Genomic DNA, 20,917 nt, shown 5'->3' with positions numbered 1-20,917 from the left:
GTCTCCTTCTAATTTATGTGCTTGTTGTAATTCCACTGAGCATAGGATATTTGATTGTCCATCATTTAAGGCGATGAGCGTTAGTGATCGTATAACCAAGACGACTAAATTGAAACTATGTAAGAATTGTTTGAAGCCTGGTCATTTTTCTTGTCAATGTGGCTTCGGTCCTTGCCGAGAGTGTAAAAAAAGGCACAACTCACTCCTGCACCTTACTACAAATATCGAAGGCAATACAACTAGTGCTGTAAGCAATATTAGCCCCGTCGACACACTAGCTAACTTTTGTAATGAGAATATTAGTCAAGTCCTACTGTCGACGGCTCTGATTGAGGCTGTCAATCCAAGGACGCGTAAATCGGTAACCGTGCGTGCCTTATTAGATTGTGGTAGCCAAACCTCATTTTTAACTTTAAATTTGAAAGGAAAATTGTCTCTAGATGTCACTCCTTTAAGCTCTACGAATGTCATTGGCATTGGTAATAATTATTCACTATCACAGAATGTTGTGCTGTTCAAATTAAATCATTTAATACGTCTTTTAATGTTACATCCAACTTTTATGTCATGAACCAACTTACTAGTTCGCTACCTAATTCTAGTTTTGATATTAGTTCACTTAAAATTCCTAGCAATATTATCCTAGCGGATCCCAAGTTCTATGAACCGTCTCAAATTGATATGCTCATCGGTTCGGATCTGTTTTGGGACATAATCGGCTCTGAGCAACAGTCATTGGGCCCAGGGTGTCCTAGATTACACAGTTCAAAGTTGGGCTGGCTTATTGGTGGTCCTGTGCCTTTGTATAGCAAGGAAACTAATAATAATGTAAAGTGTAATACTGTTTTTACTAATTTTGCACAAGGTAATGATGATCCTTATACTAAAATGAGTAGGTTTTGGGAATTAGAGGAGATTCCTTCTAAAGTTCATTTAAATGACAGCGAGCAGGCATGTGAAAGGCATTTCGTGCAACACACCCGTCGCTTGTCCAATGGTAGATTCTGTGTGAGACTTCCTTTGTTTAAATCACCCGACTGTCTTGGTGATTCACATACCATGGCCAAGAAAAGATTTTATAATTTAGAGAAGCGCTTTAAGAGACAGCCTGAGGTCAAATCTCAGTATATAGCGTTTATCCGGGAATACGCAGAATTGGGTCATCTCTCGGAAGTAACACTCGATAGTCCTACATTGAATTTATGTTACTACTTGCCTCATCATCCGGTGTTCAAAGAGAACAGTGAGTCAACCAAAATAAGGGTGGTGTTTGACGCATCTGCTCGCACCTCTTCCGGCGTATCTGTCAATGACATACAGATGGTTGGGCCTCAAATTCAAGACTCTTTGTTTTCCATATTAGTTCGGGCTCGCCTGTACAAGTACATCCTGACCGCGGATATAGAAAAGATGTACCGGCAAGTTGTGATAGATGAGTCTGATCGCAATTTACAACTTATCTTATGGAGAGAAGATGAGCGTGAGCCTCTCAAAACACTGAGACTTAATACTATTACTTACGGTTTCGCAAGTGCTAGCTATTTGAGCACGAGTTGTCTTTGGCAGCTGGGGGAGGAGTGCGAGGATCCACTCACGAAAACTATTTTACAACATGACCTTTACGTGGATGATCTAATTACTGGCTGCAATGACGAATATGAATTGAAATGCATTCAACAATCTGTCTCGGAGGCCTTAAAGGCAGGATGCTTTAATTTACGCAAATATAAATCGAACTCTCTTTTAGTTCTGCAGTCCTGTTCTTCAAGCTCTTCTGATAAACTGGTTTTAAGTGAGTCTGCCAGCGCTCTCGGTTTAGGGTGGGACTCAGCAACAGATTGCTTATTTTATTCTTTTGACATGCCTCCTAGTACTCAGAAAATAACTAAGCGATTTATATTATCGACATCTTTTAAAATCTTTGACCCACTAGGTTTTGTGTCCCCCTGTATAATTATCCCTAAATTAATTATGCAGCAGTTATGGCTAGATAAAGTTGATTAATGGCCGGCGCCTCGCGAGAAGTACTGTGCACAATTGTTTACAGTGTAGGAAGGTGCAAGGCAAGACTTTGACTCCGTTGATGGGAAACTTGCCCTCACAGCGTATTACGGTGGACTTCCCGTTTCGTAGTGTTGGTGTGGATATGGCTGGTCCTTTCCTTATCCTAAATCGAAAGGGACGCGGAGCAAAAACAACAAAATGTTATTTATGTATCTTTGTTTGTTTGAGGTTTAAATGCTTGCACTTGGAAGCTGTCAGCGACCTTTCAAGAGAAGCTTTCATTTTAACTTTACGTAGATTTGTGGCCCGTCGCGGAAGGCCTACAGAGATTTTTTGTGATAACGGCCGAAATTTTGTAGCCGCCTCGAAAGAAATAGGCAATTTTTTAAAATCTAATAAGAATTCCATACATTCCTTTTGTAGTGAGGAAGAAATTAAATTTGTATTTTCTCCTACCTGTGCTCCCCATTTTGGTGGCATCTGGGAGGCTGGAGTGAAATCCGCAAAGTTTCACATCAGGCGTGTTATGGGCAATTCGCATTTAACATACGAGGAGATAGGCCATACTAAATAGCCGTCCCATCTGTCCTATGTCTTCGTCTCCAAATGACCTTCGATTCCTCACCCCGGGGCACTTTCTGCTTGGTCGGCCGCTAACCGCATTGCCATCACCGAATCTCGTCGACTGCAAGGCTTCTAGTCTCCGACGTTACCAACGGCTCGAACAAATTCGACAACATTTTTGGAGAAGATGGCAGCACGAGTACTTGGCAGAGCTACAACAGAGAACAAAGTGGCGCGTTCCTGACATCCCTTTGAGGCTTGGAGACCTGGTGCTATTGCAAGAGGAAAATATGCCACCACTGTGTTGGCGTGTAGGGCGCATCAGTAAGCTGTTCCCTGGCGCTGACGGTGTATGTCGCGTGGCGGACGTTCAAACGACTCGAGGGACCTTTCGAAGACCTTTCACACGACTAAGCCCTCTACCAGTAACAGAGAATCAAACTAAGGGTTAAAATCTGGTGATTTTAACGGCGGGGATGATGTTCGCGCCTACGACAACTAATTTATCTGTATTTATAATACAGATCATTGATTTAATTTTAAATTGCTTTATTTTCTATATAATCAACCTTTTTTTACAACATTTTTATAAAAAAAGAATGTGTCAAAGAGAGTGTGTTGTTTTCCTTCTTTTGTTTTTTTTTACTTACATATAAACCATCTTAAGAGCAACGATACAAGCTAGATTACAATAACATATTATACAAGTTTTTCAAGCAAATTTTGTTTTATTGAGTTCGGTATCGGACTCCAGTGTCTAAGTAATAGACACTATTATTTGACTATTAAAATAAAATCAATATTTATTATAATTTATACCTATGATGATGAATAATCTTATACGTTGTAATACAACACCAAGTATCAACAACAACACATCGTATTTATGAATAAATTGATTCGTGGCACAATAGTATATATTAGGAAACTAGAAAAAGGTAAAGGGACCCCAGATGTGAATTGTCTAGGGACATGGTTCATACGGCCCTGCAACAGCCGTGCATAACTGTTTTAGCGATCGTAGCATTGGCGTGTCATATCCGTCCTCGGTATGGTTTCCGTTCTCGCAGTAATAGAAAAAATATTATTTGTATTGAGAACGTCATGCATCCAGGGAACGGCACCACCAAAATATTCTAGATAGACAATTGGTGATACAAAACCACGAACAATACAAACGCTAACGCGAAACTAGCTGCATGCGGTGGCATTTGAAACATTATTAAGGCTCTGAAAAGAACTATTCTTCACAATAAAATATCTTCCCTTCAGTTCTATCTCACAACACTGCTTACTTAAGACGTACAGCCACACACATGTTGACTTACCGCGTCGCTCGAAAAAAATTAACGAGATAACGAAACGGCGCGCTATAATTACTACATATTTATAAAAGTGGTGAATAAACGAACAAGGAAGAAATGGCCTTTTAATGTAGTCGTTTTAACTGAATGTTCATTTTATATTTTTACAATATATTATTTTCTTATTGGTTAATTATTATTTTATTATTTTTTATATGTACAACAAGAAGTTTCACTATATTGCCACTTGCCCCTAAAACTTCCTTCACGTTTCTTCCTCTACCAGGAAGAAGAAACCTAAAAACAGGCGATTTATTCAATAAACAAAAATTCATCCTTAAATTCAAGTTAATGCACAACAAGGTGCGAATCCCTAAAACCAAAATGAAGACTGCTAATAATCCGCCCCCAACGATTTCCGATGTAAAATTCCTATTTTTTTTATATTATATTTTACCTCTCACATACATGTTGTCCTTGTCTTTAGTGTATCTAATTTTTCAATTTGTATTTTTTTTATTTATTGTGCCTCCATATAATCCAAAATAAATAGTGGAGTCAGTAGGTTCACTTTGCAGTGGGGACGTATGAAACCGATTTTAAGAACCAAGTCTATAATCTTCCTAGGAGTACTACTAATAACATATAGGTGAGTAGTTCTAGTGAGAAATTTCCCAATGACTTATGATGAAGAAATGACATCACGATAGCGTATGAATAAATCTATGATAAGATATAAAGTACCAATGTTTATTTATTTATTTATCCTTTATTGCACCCAAAATAAAACAAAAAATTACATTATTGCTACACAAAGTTGCATGAGGTGCAACAGGCGGCCTTATCGCTCAGCAGCGATCTCTTCCAGGCAACCTTTGGGCAGAGGATCATAATATTTACATATATGGGAAGGGTACAGTAATTTATATATAAAAAAGGAGATATAACATAACAACAAATTAACAACGACAACACGACTGCTTAATGCAACAAGTAAAAGTCCTTAACCATTCTTTTAAAAACGGCTAACGACTGTGCGCGTTTAATAGCTAAGGGTAGTGAGTTCCAAATTCGAGAAGCTTCAACAGTGAAGGACTTAGAATAATAAGAAGAAGAGTGGGAAGGAATGTTTATAAATAACATATAAAGATAGTTGCTCATTAGTGAGTTTTAGAGTTAATTTTGGACAGTAACTGATAATGTTATTATGTTATTGACATTATTAATTAATGCTTTCCTTAATGATTTCATAAAATGTATATTTTATAAAATTAGGAGCACAACTTATTACCTCTTCTTGTAATATGGTGGATTATGACAATATTATCATAATAAATAATTTTATATTTAATAAAAGTATGTTTGGATGTTTATTCTGCATTCACGCTCGCTTGCTGGATGGAAATACTACTAATGACATTTGGGACAGCTGTTAATTAATAATAAAAATTACTTGGGGGTCGGGCTATATACACGTCTGTCTTGACTACTCTCTCATGACGTATTCAAAGTTAAAGTCAAAGTCAAAAATCTTTATTCAATATAGAAGTGTTTACACTTGCTTATTGATTGTCAATAATCTACCACCGGTTCGGAATTTAGTACCTCAGACCTGAGAAGAACCGGCGAAAGAAACTCAGCGGGATATATTTTTTTATTTTATTCTAAGATAAAACGGAAATACTTAGTACTGTACAGTTTCGGATTTAAAAGAGTTAATTAATTAAGTTAATTATTACAGTCAATCAATGAAAAAAATATTTACGCCCTACGTTGTTACGAATACATCAAATAAATAAAAAGTAGTAATATTGTCTGTGTCCAAATCTCAATGTTTTTGATTAATTTAGTAATAGTTAAATAAGACAATAACTTAGTTGTGTTAATGAAACATCACCCCAAATATAAACTCGTATATATCTTACTCGTCTTGTTTACCTCTAATTTCAAACGTTTACAATCTCGACTCCCTAGTTTCTTATAATAAACTTTATTGGCTTAATGCACACACAGATTACGTTGCAGCATTCTTGTTAATATTGCAAACGTAGTACCATACATTATAAATATACCTTCGTAGTATATTCGCCATCTTCTTGTCACAGAGCTGAGATGGCCCAGTGGTTAGAACGCGTGCATCTTAACCGATGATTTCGGGTTCAAACCCAGGCAGGCACCACTGAATTTTCATGTGCTTAATTTGTGTTTATAATTCATCTCGTGCTCGGCGGTGAAGGAAAACATCGTGAGGAAACCTGCATGTGTCTAATTTCAACGAAATTCTGCCACATGTGTATTCCGCCAACCCGCATTGGAGCAGCGTGGTGTAATATGCTCCAAACCTTCTCCTCAAAGGGAGAAGAGGCCTTTATCCCAGCAGTGGGACATTTACGGGCTGCTAATGCTAATGCTTCTTGTCACATAATAAATTTCAGTCAGCTGTGTAGATCATCAATTTCTATGGCCTAATTTCTTGTTTTCAATTCCCGTGTACGTTAATTTTAAACAATAGGCTTACATTGGACATGTTATTTATTATCATATGTCAAGATATTTTTTATAGTGCCAATAGACATTAGCATTGTAAGAAACCATCCCTAACATCGTCAATGTGTCGCTAGATTTGGGTACTAAGATGTTAAGTCCCTTGTATCTGTAGTTACAAATGTTACAATGGCTCACTCACTAATTATCAGATCTTTTATATAATACTAGATGCTAGCCGCGGCTTTGCTCGCGTAGAATATGAATATATTTACAAATTAACTTAAAATATTACGTTAATGTAAGAACTCTTTATCTTTGGGTAGTATATTTTATTTTTTTATTTATTTTATTTATTACATAGGTCGCTAACAGAGCATACATTCATACAATTGTACATGCTAATAAACAAAAGAAGATCTAGACTAAATGATGCCCTAATTATAAGCAACACTGCATTCTAATAAGACAACAACATAATACTTAGTACTAATAGTTTAGTGAGCAACAAAAAATTTTTTAAATAAAAGTTTTTAAATAAAAATATCCAGAAACATTTTTCATCGGTAGCAAAAAAATAAAATTTCGAGCTTCTAATTTTAAAATGTTTCTAATTTTAAAAAAAAATAATTGTAAAATGACGGACTTCCAGAATAACCTGTATACGAAATGTCAACCCCTACTTTTTCCCTTTAGGTCTAAAATATCAAAAAATGCTTAAATAAGTATCTACTCATTTTTAATCGGTAGCCCAAAAATTAAGTTTCATGCTTCTAACTTAAAAAATGACGGATTTCCAGACTAACCTATATAAGAAATGTCCACCCCTATTAAACCCCTTAGAGGTAGAATATCTAGAAACACTTAAATACGTATTTAATCAGTATTTCAAAAATAAAGTTTCATATTTTTAACATATCAAAATAATGGACTTTTATAAAAACTTGCATCCCGTATTTCACCCCCTCAGAGGTAAAATATCAACAAACGCCTAAATACGTATTTACTTATTTTTAATCAGTGTCACAAAAATAAAGTTTCCAGTTTCTATCTTAAAAAATTACAGACTTCCATACAAACGTTCAACCCCTATTTCACCCCTTTAGGGGTAGAAGTTCCAAAATTCGCTCCGTAGTGAGTGTCATGATATGTCAGTTTACAAGGTACAGCCTAAAATATAAGTTTTATGCTTCTAGTTATAAAATGACAATACTTTCAACAACTTACAACCTTTAATCCCCCTTTTTAACCCTTAATAGAATTTTTTTTTTTTCAAATAAAAAGTAGCCTATGTTTTTCTCAGGCTCTAGACTATTTGTGTACCAAATTTCATTTAAATCGGTCCAGTAGTTTTGGCATGAAAGCGAGACGGTCAGACAGACAGAGTTACTTCCGCATTTATAATATTAAGTATTAAGTATGGAAGTATGGATTTTAAGGATCATTGCAATCCTATATTTTGTGCTACACATACTTTTGTTTTTTTTATATTAGACTTATTGCATACTGCATAATATGAAAATAACAATGGGAATAAAAAAACTTTCATTCTTAACTTTGTTATCATAAGGTAGATGTTGTATTGTAAATGACTCATTGGTTATTAGTACGTTAAGTAGGTAGTAGTTTTACGTTCGGAGACCGCCCGAGTAAACGACCAAACGCAGTTAGTTTTCAAAGCGTCGTACGCACGGACGGTATCACGTACCTACTGTTCGTTTTGTTTTGTTTGTGTTTTGGAAACTGTTATTAAACAGATATCGGTAAGTTTAGCTAGTACGCATATTTTTTAAATATTTTGTCATATTACTTAATATTAAATATACTAATTAGTGTAGTATTTTATCTTACAGCATCAATCAGTTAGTAAGCATAGATAAATAAAAGATTATATTATGATGTCACAAAGTGATATTTTTAATCGGGTTGGCCTGTTAATAAAGTTTGTAATGGTTTATTATAGTAGCAGAGATAACCTAATGCATCATAAAATTAAATATAAATTATGTAGGTATATAAAATAACATCGTTTCGAACTGATAGGTAAACCAACCTAAGTTTAATATTTATAGAATTACAACATAAAAAATACGTGACCAAATGGTTTTAATTATTTTAATCATTTAATAAACTATATAACCTGTGCGTTGTTTTTACATATATCATTATTGAATTTAGAATAAAAGGCGAAACTCTACGTATTCAGCTATTAACATTTTGTAACACTAAAAACGTTCAAGAAGTAGGCAAGTATGCATCAGTTTCCACAACACGCTCATAAACATACTAGATGAGTTGACACGATACCGGTTTGAATATAAAATATGTTGACACTATATAAGAAAAGTGTACACATTCTTCGATCTGTGAATGAATATTCAAAGCTATCACGTTCAGTTCTTCCTATTATTTAACCGTTTCATAGCTAGCCTAATTTAATTGAATACAAAATGAAACAAAATAACTTTATTACTTTTTTATTAGTATTCACTTATATATTATAAAAGATAAGTACTTATTTTATTATTAGGCTTTTTATTATTAACATTAGAATGTTCACTTCATCGTCTGTAGGTATTTCTCATAATTAATTCACAACTATGTTAATTTTTGAGTATTTCTGGTTTTTAAAATGTATTGAACCTCAATATAGGTATAACTTAATATTTAGAGGTATCTCATGATTAGTATTTTTTTTCAATATTAATTAACTTAGAGATTAATACGTTGGTATATCTAAGATAAAACGAATATTTGTTGGTTATTTTATGAAACGCATAATCTAGAGACGATCTAATTTTATTTTTCGATTATATTAAAAATAACCTACCTATTGCTTTACCTTATATGCTTTACGCTTTATTAACGCATTTTATATTTTCCAAATCTACTGGACGAAACTCGAACTTATCATTCCCCAATTGATTTATTGACCTTTTGTAAACACTTTTTGTGGCGATGCAATCTAATACCTACAAGTTCTTTAGTAGATGGAGCAAGATTTGAAAATTAAAAAAGATGTTTTTTTTTGCATAATTATTTTTGTACATTTCTTACATTTTAAGACTTTTCTTTATTAAATTTTACTTTAAGCCTGTACATCTTTTGCGCTGTAAGAATTAATATTAACCGTTCCTTACATTGCCACCACAATTATAAGTTAATAATTATTGTCATATTTTTTTTGGGTCGACAAATTTTATTATAATTATAATATATTTTTTTATTACAGATAATGGGTAATATAATTTACTCGCTACTATGGTTCATAATCTTAATATTCTTCGCTCTCTGGGTCGCTGGAATCTCTGCTGGATTTTACATCCTACTACATCCGTTGACAGTTTGCATTGAACCTTTGTCGGTAAGTGTGAGGAAGACTATAATTGTAGTTAATTTTGTTGTATACAAAATGTTCAACTAATTTAACAAAATTAAAAGACTATTGCTATCTTTATTAACCTCATACATGAGTCAGAGTTAGCTGAATTTTGATTAATTATTCATACTTCTAACTACAAACACTTATCTATATTGTATTATTGTGCTTTCGGCTTTATATTCGTTTTAGTTGGATGTTTTGATAAATGGATTTTACAAGTATTAAAACATTTTACTACTTAAACGTTTTTAATCATTACGTAAGTAATTCCTGTAGGAATCAACACCATTGATTAGTATATTTAAATATATAAAATAGTATATTCAAATCGGAAATCGTTGTGCATGTTAGTAAATCTACATGACAACATTTATACTGTATCTACTTAGATAACTAAGTACTGCGTACGATAACTAAGAACGTAAGATATCGTTCTTAGTTATCGTACGCAATATATTTTTATAATCATGATTGATATTCGTGCTACAAAGTACCTATATAGATATATTTAAAAAATAATGTGTACTTATAATATACTTTTCACCAAAAAGTAATTAATTTAAAGGCAATTATAATAGCCATTTATTAAAGCTACCGACTTAGATTCATAAATATAATATATTATGTTTAATTTTAATACCAAGATAATTAAATTTTAGTATTACTTCAAAAATACAAATAAATGTTTGCTTGTTTGTCTTTTATGTGTTCTAAACCAATAATACGATTGTGAGGAAAATTTAGTGAGTTGTTCTACGTACCTGCGAGGTCCTGGTTTAAAAAAAAAACAACGATTTTTATATGATTGTCCTTCAAAATAAACGTTTCATGTTGACTCTTATTCTAACCGTGCGAGGTAGAAGGGCTTTAAAGTTACACTAAATGCAAATATTATACCTACTTACTAATTTATTTAATTATTGTATTTCAGGGCCTGACAGACTTTTTATTAACAGTTATTCAGTTCCCCAAGTACTGTGCTCAAGCAATGATGGATGGAAGAGGATTTAGATGAATTTATGATATATCATTATTGACCTACTTATTTAATTGTTATTATATGTTATATTATTAATAATGATAACATAATTGAATGGTATAATCGTTGCATTGGCAGTTCATGTGCCATAATTATAATAATGACTGTATAATAATAAAAATAATTTATGGTTTTTTATCTTAATTTATTAAAAGACTAGTTAAAAATATAAATTGTTTATCATTTAAGAACAGTTTGTCGAAATATAAAAATAATTGCTAACATTCTTCACATTAATCGAGAGAATAACAGGTTTCATTTAAACAGATAAAATAATGCATTATGTTATATATTAACATATTGTTCTCTTAATTAAACTCACAACAATCGATAAAAATTTAATTCATACACTTTCCGTAAAAAAAACAAGCATATATAGGTGTTAAAATTAACCAAATTAATTTACTCTCTGGTAGCTTCTACTATTAGTTTGACAGATTCCTTTAAAATGCTGCCTTGTTCTAAGCATTGGGTGATGAACTTCCTAAAAATTAAAATGAATAATTAGAATTCTGCTACAAATTACCTAATTACCAGTACGAAACACAGTAATATGGATTGCAACTAGCTACACAATATATGTAAACTTTCTCTATGTATATTGTGTGAAATAAGGTCCTCTACTCCATGCTACATCTTTTTAGGACTTCATTTACATAAAATATAATAAATTAAAAAATAGCATTTTTGTTTTGTGAATATTAAATCGTGCATTTTAATATATACTTGCAAGAATATCAATAATCTTATGAATCACATTTACAATAAATATAATTATTGTATAAATATGAATAAAATTAATTATAAAACATTACAGTATAAATTATTAGTTATGGTAGCTTTATTAAGTAATAATAATATTGACATACCTATAACCTTCTAAATCTCCATCTTCGACTATAATATCTTTAAATTCTTCAACCTTTAATAATTCCTGCATTTTGTAAACGGAATTGCTGGTTTCTCGGGTTAAAACGCTATATTGAAATGCATACACTATTAATACAAACAATAAAACCTATCTTAATAAAAAACGATTTTTTTTTAAATATATATTATACATTATGTTTGTAAGATTTGGTTGGCCGAAAACTACAATATGGCTTCACAATTTTTAACTCTGATTGGGATACAGAGACTAAGACCGAAGAAGTTTAGCCGCGAAGAGTAAGCCGGCAATTACTGGTAAAACGGCGTCGAAAGGTCATGATATTGAACTTGTCGGTCCCTTTGAGCGTCACTTATGCCCGTCCAGGAAACGTTGATTAAGATGCAAAGTCTTTTGAGCCTGCTTTTGGATAGAATATTTGAAACAGCCAGTCGGCGCCTAGATTTGCACCCAGTGTAGTACACTCCATGGCACTGTACGGTGCATCCTTATGGGTTGACGCTCTGACCGCTCAGAGCAGGACCCTTCTGCGCAGTTCTCAGAGGATCATAGTAGTGAGCCAGTCAACATGGTAGAATGCATAAGGGATCCCGTGATTCTCCAATATGAGACGAAGTGGTTACCGCTGGTTTTTGGTTGTGGGTATGCGCTCCAGGAGTTCTAAATTAAAAAAGGAAAAGGAAGCTTTTCTTAATAAAAACATACCTAGTTAGTGCATCGCATAAGTCATTCAAATATGAATATGTCCTCTCTGCTAAATTTTGAATGTCATTCTTTTCAAAATTACTTCCATCTGAACTCAATGTAGAGTAACATTTTTCACTGAAACAAAATATTTCAAATTAATTAAATATTACATGTTCAAGATCACAATTTTAAAAAAAACTATTTTAAAAAAGTGTTTTAATTACCAAAATCCATGAACTGATGAAAACGCTTCTTTGATATTATGTTGTATTTTTTGTATAATAGCCTTGAAATTTATATTCTGAATTTTCATGGAAGTATTTAAATTTCCTTCTCCATCTTTATCAAGATTATCTCCGGATACTTCTTCTCCATCAATTGATTCATATTCATAATCATAATCATTACCACAATAATATTCGTCTGCCAGGAACTCGTAATCATTTTGTTCATTTTCTGAGTAGTCCATTTCACTTTGGTTTTCATTTTTATTTGTCCAACTATCAAAGACTAAATTAGATTTGTTTTTTATTTTCTCTTCAAATTCAGGGCACCTAATAAAATTTCGAATAACTTTTGGTTCGTTACTAACAAGATCTTTTTCATACATTGTATCTATTTTGTCATTTTCTTTAACATTTACTAAATTATTTTCAGAATTTGCGATTTCACCATCTACTTGATCCTTCATGTCTTCATTAGCCAAGTCATTTACTTTAGTTCCAATATCTTTGTTTGCCTTTTTTAAATGTAAACTCGTAAAAAATGACGATTCTAAATCTATGTTTCGAATGAAGGATACGTTTTCAACGAAGTCGTTTTTCTGAAAATCGTTTGTTAATTCAAATACTATTAAATTTTATTTTCATAAAAGGGGAAAATATCTAAACAAAATTTAAAAAAATGGTCATTACGTAACTTTTAACGTAAATCTAATATTTGGATATTTTTGAATTTTAGTGTTCAGAGTGAAAAGTTACTATAAAAATTTAATCATGTCACATGAAATTTTACGTAAGCTGATCAATTACCTGTAATAACTTCTTTTTATGCGATCTTAAATGATATTTCCCGGGTGAGCTAAAAAGAGTATTTGATTTGGAAGGACTTGAATTACTAACTATTTGAATATTTTCACCTCCATTGTATTTCACAGAATCAACTTTGTCAGAATTCTCATTACTCGCAATTTCAGTATCTATAAAATCAACACAACCTATGATTACTATAAAATATTTTTTAACAGTACTTTTTGGATCAAAGTTCCGACTTTTTAATTTTCAATAAGTATTTTTACTTACTATTACACATTTGTTCTTTAGTTTCTTTAACTCTATGTTCAGGTAAAATAATTTTGATTGCCTTATCTTGATTATTAATATGTTCATCAGTTAAGAAATCTTGATTACCTGGATTTAAGTGTGAGTCTTGTATGTCAATCAATAGCTTTGATAGGGATTCGGCGGCAATCTGAAGATCTTCACTATTAATTAGTAGGCCCTGTATGAAATTGAGTTAGGACACAATTTTGAGGATAAGACTTGCAAAGCAAATAGTTATAACATTTAGAAGAGCCATTAATATACTTTAAAAATAATTTGAAGAAATTTTTCTAACAAATAAAATAACCATAACAAAACTTTCGTTTGATAGACATAGAGATTTATAGATTCCAAAACAAACAATTATTTTTTATATTCGACGAATTAACATTTTTTCATATATAACTAACTATATATCAAGACTAACCTGTAAAGCATCTATAAGGTACACCCCGTAGCTGTACATTTCCATGTATTTATTAGGATTAATATCGACTTTAATTTTTCCTGCAATAAAAAAAAAATCAATATGGTAAATATTAAATGTTTAACTTTTTCTTGTTCGTTTTATTTAACAATTGTACCTCTCAAACCACCAATCTCAAACAAGACATTTAATAGTTTGTTGGCCGCATCAACGGTATCATTATCGTTAGAAAATTTACGTTTAATACATTCTGTTGCTTCATATATTGTCCATGGGGGGAGCATAGTGTCTAGGATAAATGGTGGATCTTGTTGTAGGACTTGCGTACTAGCCTCTTCTATTATTTGAACGAAACGCGAAATCCACTCATCACATTTTATTTTTAAAATATCTTCCATAGCCTTACTGGTTACTTCAAACATTACATTTTCGTTTTTATTGTCACAACTTTTAGAGACACATGGTTCTTTAACGACTTTGCTTGGTCTCTCTGATAAACTTTGATCGTTTTCGTTTTCCATATCAACAATATGACGTATATGTGATGTTTCCGATGCAGATGTTTCATCAATAATACTACCTACCCTGCAATTTTTATGTACGATGACACTACTGGATTCACTACTTTCTTCGTAACTATAACGTCGAAAAGATTCGATTGATTCCAGAGATAAATCACCACATGACTTTTGACAATTAGGCTGAAAACTTTCTTTAGTCATTGTACCAATATCTATTTGGTCACTTTCGCTTACTTTAGAATGACACAAATTGTTTGAGAGACTAGTTTTTGATCTACGCTTATTCCATTTAAATGTTTTTGTTCCAGTTTTATTAGATGAGTTGAATTCATGTGACAAACTACGCTTTAAATGTATTCTTTTAGCTTTCAAATCCGTATTGTTAGAAGGAAAACTATCTGCTCTTTGGTCATTATTTTTATGTATTGCATCCAATTCAGAAGAATTTGCCTGAACAGCTACATTATCAGTTTTCTTTTGAATATTATTTGACTGGGCAAAATCTTCAACTGGTAATTGTATAGATTCATCATCTTCAGGTAAACTGTTTTTATCAAAACTTGCTTCAGAGACCAATGCTGGACCAATTTCGTGCCTGTTTTGTTGAATAGGATCATAACTTATTTTATTTAAATCGTTTGAAATCGTAATTTTTATATTTCTTTCCTTTGAATTAATACTGACTGAGCCATGTGCTTCGGTTTTAATCAATATTTTTTTAATTTCTCTAACAGTAAATACTAGAAAACGTGTATTTTCTAAATTATGCAATTCTACGTCATCAGTTATAAGGACCTTAAAAAAATTACATTCATAATTTAGTTGTTATTTTTTTATGAGGAACTCGTTGAATCTAACGTTACTTAGTACTTACCACTTCGTAGTCTTGATCCACTAATTTTGCACAACAGTTTATTATAGCATCTCTATCATCATTATAATTTAAATTCGGTTCATCTGTAAAAATAATTGCACTTTGAAAAAATATGGTAATCGTATTCATAAAATCTACCTTTTTTAAAAAAATTTAACAATAAATTGCCTACAGTTCTTCAGCATATTCAGCAGTTATACCTAGAAAAAAAAATTAAAATCCCACTCTTCTGGTACTCAAGCCATATATATTTTTTTATTATTATTATTACCTATATACGAGTACTATTACCTATCGAACAGAAAATGAATAAACCACTCATTGATTTTAATGAAATTGAGGTAGCCTGTTGGTCGAGTTAAATAGGTATATATACGGAGAGTCAAATTCTGGGTCAGGAGATTAGACGAAATCTCTCGCTTTAAGTAATCGTCTTGACGATGCTTCGCAGGGAACCAGCATAGAGGGCCGTAGGGTTCTGTGAGATCGTCATAGTCCAAAAGAAGACAGTAAAGCGGTAACAGGAACGGGCCGATCCCATTCAGCAGAAACGACAAGGGTGTTGTCTTAGCCCTCCCATAGTTCCGACGCCCGGGATTTAAAAGTTAGGCCGTGACCCTGGAGCCGTGGACGCATAAGTTAGGCCGCCTCAAGGATCCTATCTCTTTCAGATGGCCCTGAGGAGAACGGCAACCTGGATGGCCTTGCGATGCCGTACGTACAAGAGTGCAAGTACAAGTTAGAAGCGTACGTGCCATGGATTGAGTGGGTACGAATCTCACATTTCGCGGGTCCCGGAAATCTTTCTGAAAGACTCAAATGCATGAAAAGAAATAGACAGGAAGTGCCGAGGACCAATAGTTAATAACTAAAAAAGTAATGACTTACCAATTGCTGCAATATTGGCATCAATTTGTTGGGAAATAAAATAAGCAGCTCTGTGTGCATTCGTCCGAAAACGGGAATTTGTTGCCATTTGTATTTTCTCCATAACAATATGAGGAACCATCAAACGACATTGATTATCTAAAATATAACAAGTTACTGTGACTTTTTACCTTTGTCTACCATAAAATATTTCTAAAGTTAGTGTTGCTTGATAAATTTTGATTAAATTACCTGAATTTAACAAGATGTTTAAAAAATTTATATTATTTAACATAACATTTGAATCAGTAACAATATACCAGACTTTAAAATTATCTTCTACTCGCAGGACTTTCTTTAAAGAAGATATATCTAAAGATTCATTAGAACTTTGAGTTCTCAAATTTGCCTGAAAATACAATAAATAATCATCTACATTTTTATGAAGCGAAGAGACATAAGCAATGATTTCCTAAAATTTTTCATTTTTCCTTTTAGTTCTTATTTACAAATTAAAAACAAATATATTGGAATAATATCTTAAACAAAAACATTATTGCATCATTGCATCACATAACATTAGGTCATATTAGATAAGTTATAAAAGTGCCTTCTGAATCAATCAAATATGTACATATTTTTATACCTTGGTAATTATTTTAGTTCTTACCTCTAACCACATTTCATCATCATCATCACAAGAAATTAACTGATAGTTGTTTCTTTTCTCTTCATTTAAAATATTACTACCTGCAAAATTCTCTCATTGAACCATCACTCCAAACATAATATCCTTAATGTTAGTTACATGAAATATATCTTTAAAGCTAGAAAAAGTAACTTGAGAAACTCTTGTTTTGAAGATATAGATAATAAGAGACAACCAGATGCTGGATTTATTTATTTCTTTAGTATACTTATAACATAATCTATCATAGTTTAACTTGGTTATATGATGAAAATCCAACTCTGAACTATAACTTTAAAATGATAATTCTTACTCTCAGGTTTTCTTTTCTTAGATGATAAAAGTAGTCGTAAATCCTTTTTATTGCTCCAATTATGAAATCTGTTTCTGAAATGATTTTTCCTGACTCCAGATGTATTTCCAGTGTTAAGCTGGAATTTCCTTTGTAATGGTTTTGTTTTCTTGTAAATTTCATCTAAGCTTGTAAAACGATTTGTTAAAGAGAGTGCAGTATTTGTAACTGGCACATAATCATAATTATTTAAGCTGTTACTTAATATGGGTTGTTGACTGATAGCATTTGGTGTAATAAACATAGGGTGAGAGGGGACATTCCATATGCCAGGTGTTGGGGTAATGGGTATATTAAATTGGATGGGGCTTAAAGAACTTATGTTTGAAAATTGGGCAGCAATTTGATAAGGTAGCTTTGGAAATTGATTATTGATAATTTGGTTATTAAACACTTTGAATGGGACATTATGTGTGGGTATATGATGTTTAGAATGTGGAGGCATTTCACTTGGGTAATCTTGAGGTGAATCCATTGGTTCAGGGCAGTTATCAACTGGAAAACCTGTTTGATTTTCAAGCATTGATGTTCTTTTCTTTGCTTTTTCGATCTGCAATAGTTTGGAAAAATACAAAACAAATAGTAAATAAATAATAATTATATATGCTAGACTATTACATATATTTAAATACAAATTTATATAGATTTTAATTTCCACCTCAGATTCGCTTAAATTCCATGCTGCTTCTCCAGTTAACGTATTGAAATAATAAATACGACCAGCGTATGATTTAGAACGGCAAATAATCCAGGAATTTCCTACTGCTTGAACTACTTCACCAGTAACAGACATGTTATAAAAGTGTGATAAAATATTTCAACCTATAATGGAAATGTTCATTGCTAATCAAAACAGTTTCGAACTTTTAAATCAAGTAGTATCAACTTCAAGTAAATTAATAATAATAACAATAAATGAAGGTTACTGTCAACTGTCAGCTGTCAATAAAGACAATTCGTTCATTTGGACGAAAAAATAGTCGAATAGTTTCAATAAAAAATATATATATTAAAAAAATATAAAAATAAGTAATGCCAGGCAAAGTATAGGCGGGAAATGTCTTATCGGAAAAGTCGAAGGAAACCATGGTAATGTTTTTCTTTTTTAATAATATAGATCAACTTCACATATCAATGTTATTGATATACTTACTTCTGATCATATAATATATCCTGCTAAATATAAATTTATTAACATAAGAATTGATAATATTAAGTGCTTGAATATATACAAATATGAATTAAAAATAGTAACTGTATAAATCTTGACCCCCTGGAGTGGTGGTAAGAATGCTAGCAACATTTAGCTGTTGAATCGCAATGAAGAATGTTAACTAATTTTGATTAATGGCACTCCATATTTTCTGTCAAAAATAAAAAATAATAGCGAAAGAATTAATTCGATACGTCAATTAGTTTCCGATTTATAAGTAAAACAAGCTGCAACCGCACGACGCGGGCTGCGGGTGACGGTGTGACGTCATTGTACAACACGCTTGTGTAGATCTAAAGCAAGTTGACCTGCTAGATTCAGTAGTGATTTCTGCATGGGGAATAGTTAATCTTCAAAGCAGTCTGTTTAATTTAGAGTAGCTTCCTAGTGTTTTAAGCAAAATACATTTAAGTTTATTTTATTGTATTAAAAATATAAAATATTGAGGTAACGTACATTCCATTTTCCATTAATGTTTGTGTTATTTATAGAGTTTTAATAAAACTATCTTACATTAGGATAATGTTATTTTATTAATTTATCAAAAATATTTTCCTTCCAAAACTTAATACATTTTTCAAACATATCATCACAATATTTTTTATTATAAACTACTTCATGCACCTTCCTTGAGCTTTCAAAGTCAACATGTGCAATACAAAATAGGGCTTTCCTTTTTCCGGTCATTTGCATTTGTGTTTGTATCTGAGCATAATATTTTTTGCCTAGTTTACCTTTACTACAATACGTAGTAAAAGTGTTTGCCTTGGTTGGACACTTTACTTCTAGAACGCAGTCATCAGTATGTCCGTCAGGCGAGGCACCAATCATAGGCCACTCATTCTTTAAAAAAAGACCAGTATCCACTATCTTAATACTATGTAGCTTCGAGACTTCTTTTATGACATCCTTTTCTAATTTTTTTCCTCTTTTGATAGCATTCGTTTGATTAAAAGTTACAGCACCAAATATTTCCTCAACTAAAGAGCCATCTTTTGTTGTGCACTGAGCAGCTTCGTGCATTTTTGAAGCTGTTATACGTCCGTAGCGCATCTCAAACCACAAATTTGAATCTGATTGAGCTGTTGTACCCTCTTTTACTTGATGACATCTTGATTCCGTCATTTCGTTTTTACAAAATGTTATAAAACTTTCAACGTGAAAATCAACACAGGATTTTTTGAAACGATTAATTAAATAATGAATGGACATCTTTTCAACTTCTTTTTTTTCACATATAAAATGTGAAAGAGAACATTGTATTTGAAGCTCTCTAAGTTTTAATGCTACTTGGTCAAAAAAAATATTTCCATTCTGGCCGACTGAATGAAGTGTTATACCACTTGTACCGAAATCTTTAGCTTTAATCATTTTCAGTGTGGTACCAATACCTGAGAGCTTAGATTTTTTCCAATAACACTTGGTAGCAGTCGTTGAAGGCTCCTCGCTTCGACGATGTAGCCACATTAAAAATGCTATAGTATGCTTACAGCCACCTCTGCTGGCGGCACAATCTTCGCAGGTTACATTTAAAACTTCTTCATCCTTTTCATTACATTCTAAGCTGCAATGATAAGGTGTGGTACGTACGCGGTATTCTGGCGTGATTCTACATTTAACCGTACATACATCACCTACTCTTTTTACTTGAACATAACCAATAGCATCATCGCCATAGCTGTCTCTTGCCGATCTGAAATAAGTTTTCAATAAAAATAAATGGTCTTACGTATTTTGTTACTAAAAAAATACAAATAAATAAAAAAGGTTTAGTACAACTGTCCAAACATCTATATTTGCAATAAAAATTGAGTAAAATAAAATAAAATGACCTTACGTATTTTACATTTAATGATAGGTAGGTACTTCTACTATTTGAGTTTGTAGCAATACGTCGTCGCATTATCAACAGAAACCAAAACTTATGTCAAGTATGTAAGTAACTAATAATAAACTTAACTTATTTGAACCGCATGCCACACCTATTACACGACCCCTTTGAAACAATGAAAAGCTTTCAGATTTTGTTATTGGAATTTGAAGTAGCACGCGCTCGTTTGTAACTTATTTCTCCGAAAATAATTATTTATTGCGACGTCTGTTTTTTGTATAAAAACTTGTGCATTCGTTTGAAACAAGTGTGCATTGCAATAAGTTAGCTCTGTCTATGCCCACTCCTATGCTTGTATATATACTCGTGCATTTTTAAATAAATTCATTAATTCTGGAAAGTTTACTTTCCTTTGCATTTCTATCCCTCGCATTTCGGTGGCAACAAAATCACTATTTGTTGATAAATA

The 20,917-nt window shown here is 32.2% G+C and overlaps 2 protein-coding genes across 3 annotated transcripts; one reads left to right on the top strand and one right to left on the bottom strand.

Annotated features, from left to right (window-relative positions):
* The first annotated feature begins 567 nt into the window (after positions 1–567).
* LOC125067519 lies at positions 568–2,004 on the top strand. The gene has a single exon (XM_047676178.1). The coding sequence runs from the start codon at positions 568–570 to the stop codon at positions 2,002–2,004; it is 1,437 nt and encodes a 478-aa protein (XP_047532134.1).
* Positions 2,005–10,777: 8,773 nt separating this feature from the next.
* On the bottom strand, positions 10,778–18,283 carry LOC125067331. Of its 2 annotated transcripts, none has more exons than XM_047675871.1 (14): positions 18,063–18,283; positions 17,366–17,954; positions 17,035–17,114; positions 16,617–16,773; positions 16,386–16,523; positions 15,498–15,580; positions 14,260–15,418; positions 14,103–14,182; positions 13,655–13,853; positions 13,385–13,551; positions 12,578–13,176; positions 12,372–12,488; positions 11,647–11,754; positions 10,778–11,261 (listed from the first exon to the last, which is right to left on the bottom strand). In XM_047675871.1, exons 1-14 carry the CDS (start codon positions 18,195–18,197, stop codon positions 11,180–11,182), a joined length of 3,693 nt encoding a protein of 1,230 aa, XP_047531827.1. In that variant the 5' UTR covers positions 18,198–18,283; the 3' UTR covers positions 10,778–11,179. The 2 variants fall into 2 exon arrangements, with proteins under 2 accessions (XP_047531827.1, XP_047531828.1); XM_047675872.1 differs by having other exon boundaries at positions 13,763–13,853.
* Positions 18,284–20,917: the final 2,634 nt, after the last annotated feature.

This window comes from Vanessa atalanta, chromosome 11, assembly GCF_905147765.1.
Source record: "Vanessa atalanta chromosome 11, ilVanAtal1.2, whole genome shotgun sequence".
Lineage (NCBI taxonomy): Eukaryota > Metazoa > Arthropoda > Insecta > Lepidoptera > Nymphalidae > Vanessa > Vanessa atalanta.
The sequence above is the reverse complement of the archived record's forward strand: the minus strand, read 5'-3'. Positions and strand labels throughout refer to the sequence as shown.

Excerpts from the sequence above, each read along its gene's own strand:
- LOC125067519 (XM_047676178.1), top strand. The coding sequence starts at position 568 with ATGAACCAACTTACTAGTTCGCTACCTAATTCTAGTTTTGATATTAGT.
- LOC125067331 (XM_047675871.1), bottom strand. The coding sequence starts at position 18,197 with ATGTCTGTTACTGGTGAAGTAGTTCAAGCAGTAGGAAATTCCTGGATT. Across the intron at positions 16,774-17,034 it reads ATGATGAAATGTGGTTAGAG|GCAAATTTGAGAACTCAAAG; the intron begins GTAAGAACTAAA and ends TTGTATTTTCAG. Across the intron at positions 13,854-14,102 it reads ACCTTATAGATGCTTTACAG|GGCCTACTAATTAATAGTGA; the intron begins GTTAGTCTTGAT and ends AATTTCATACAG.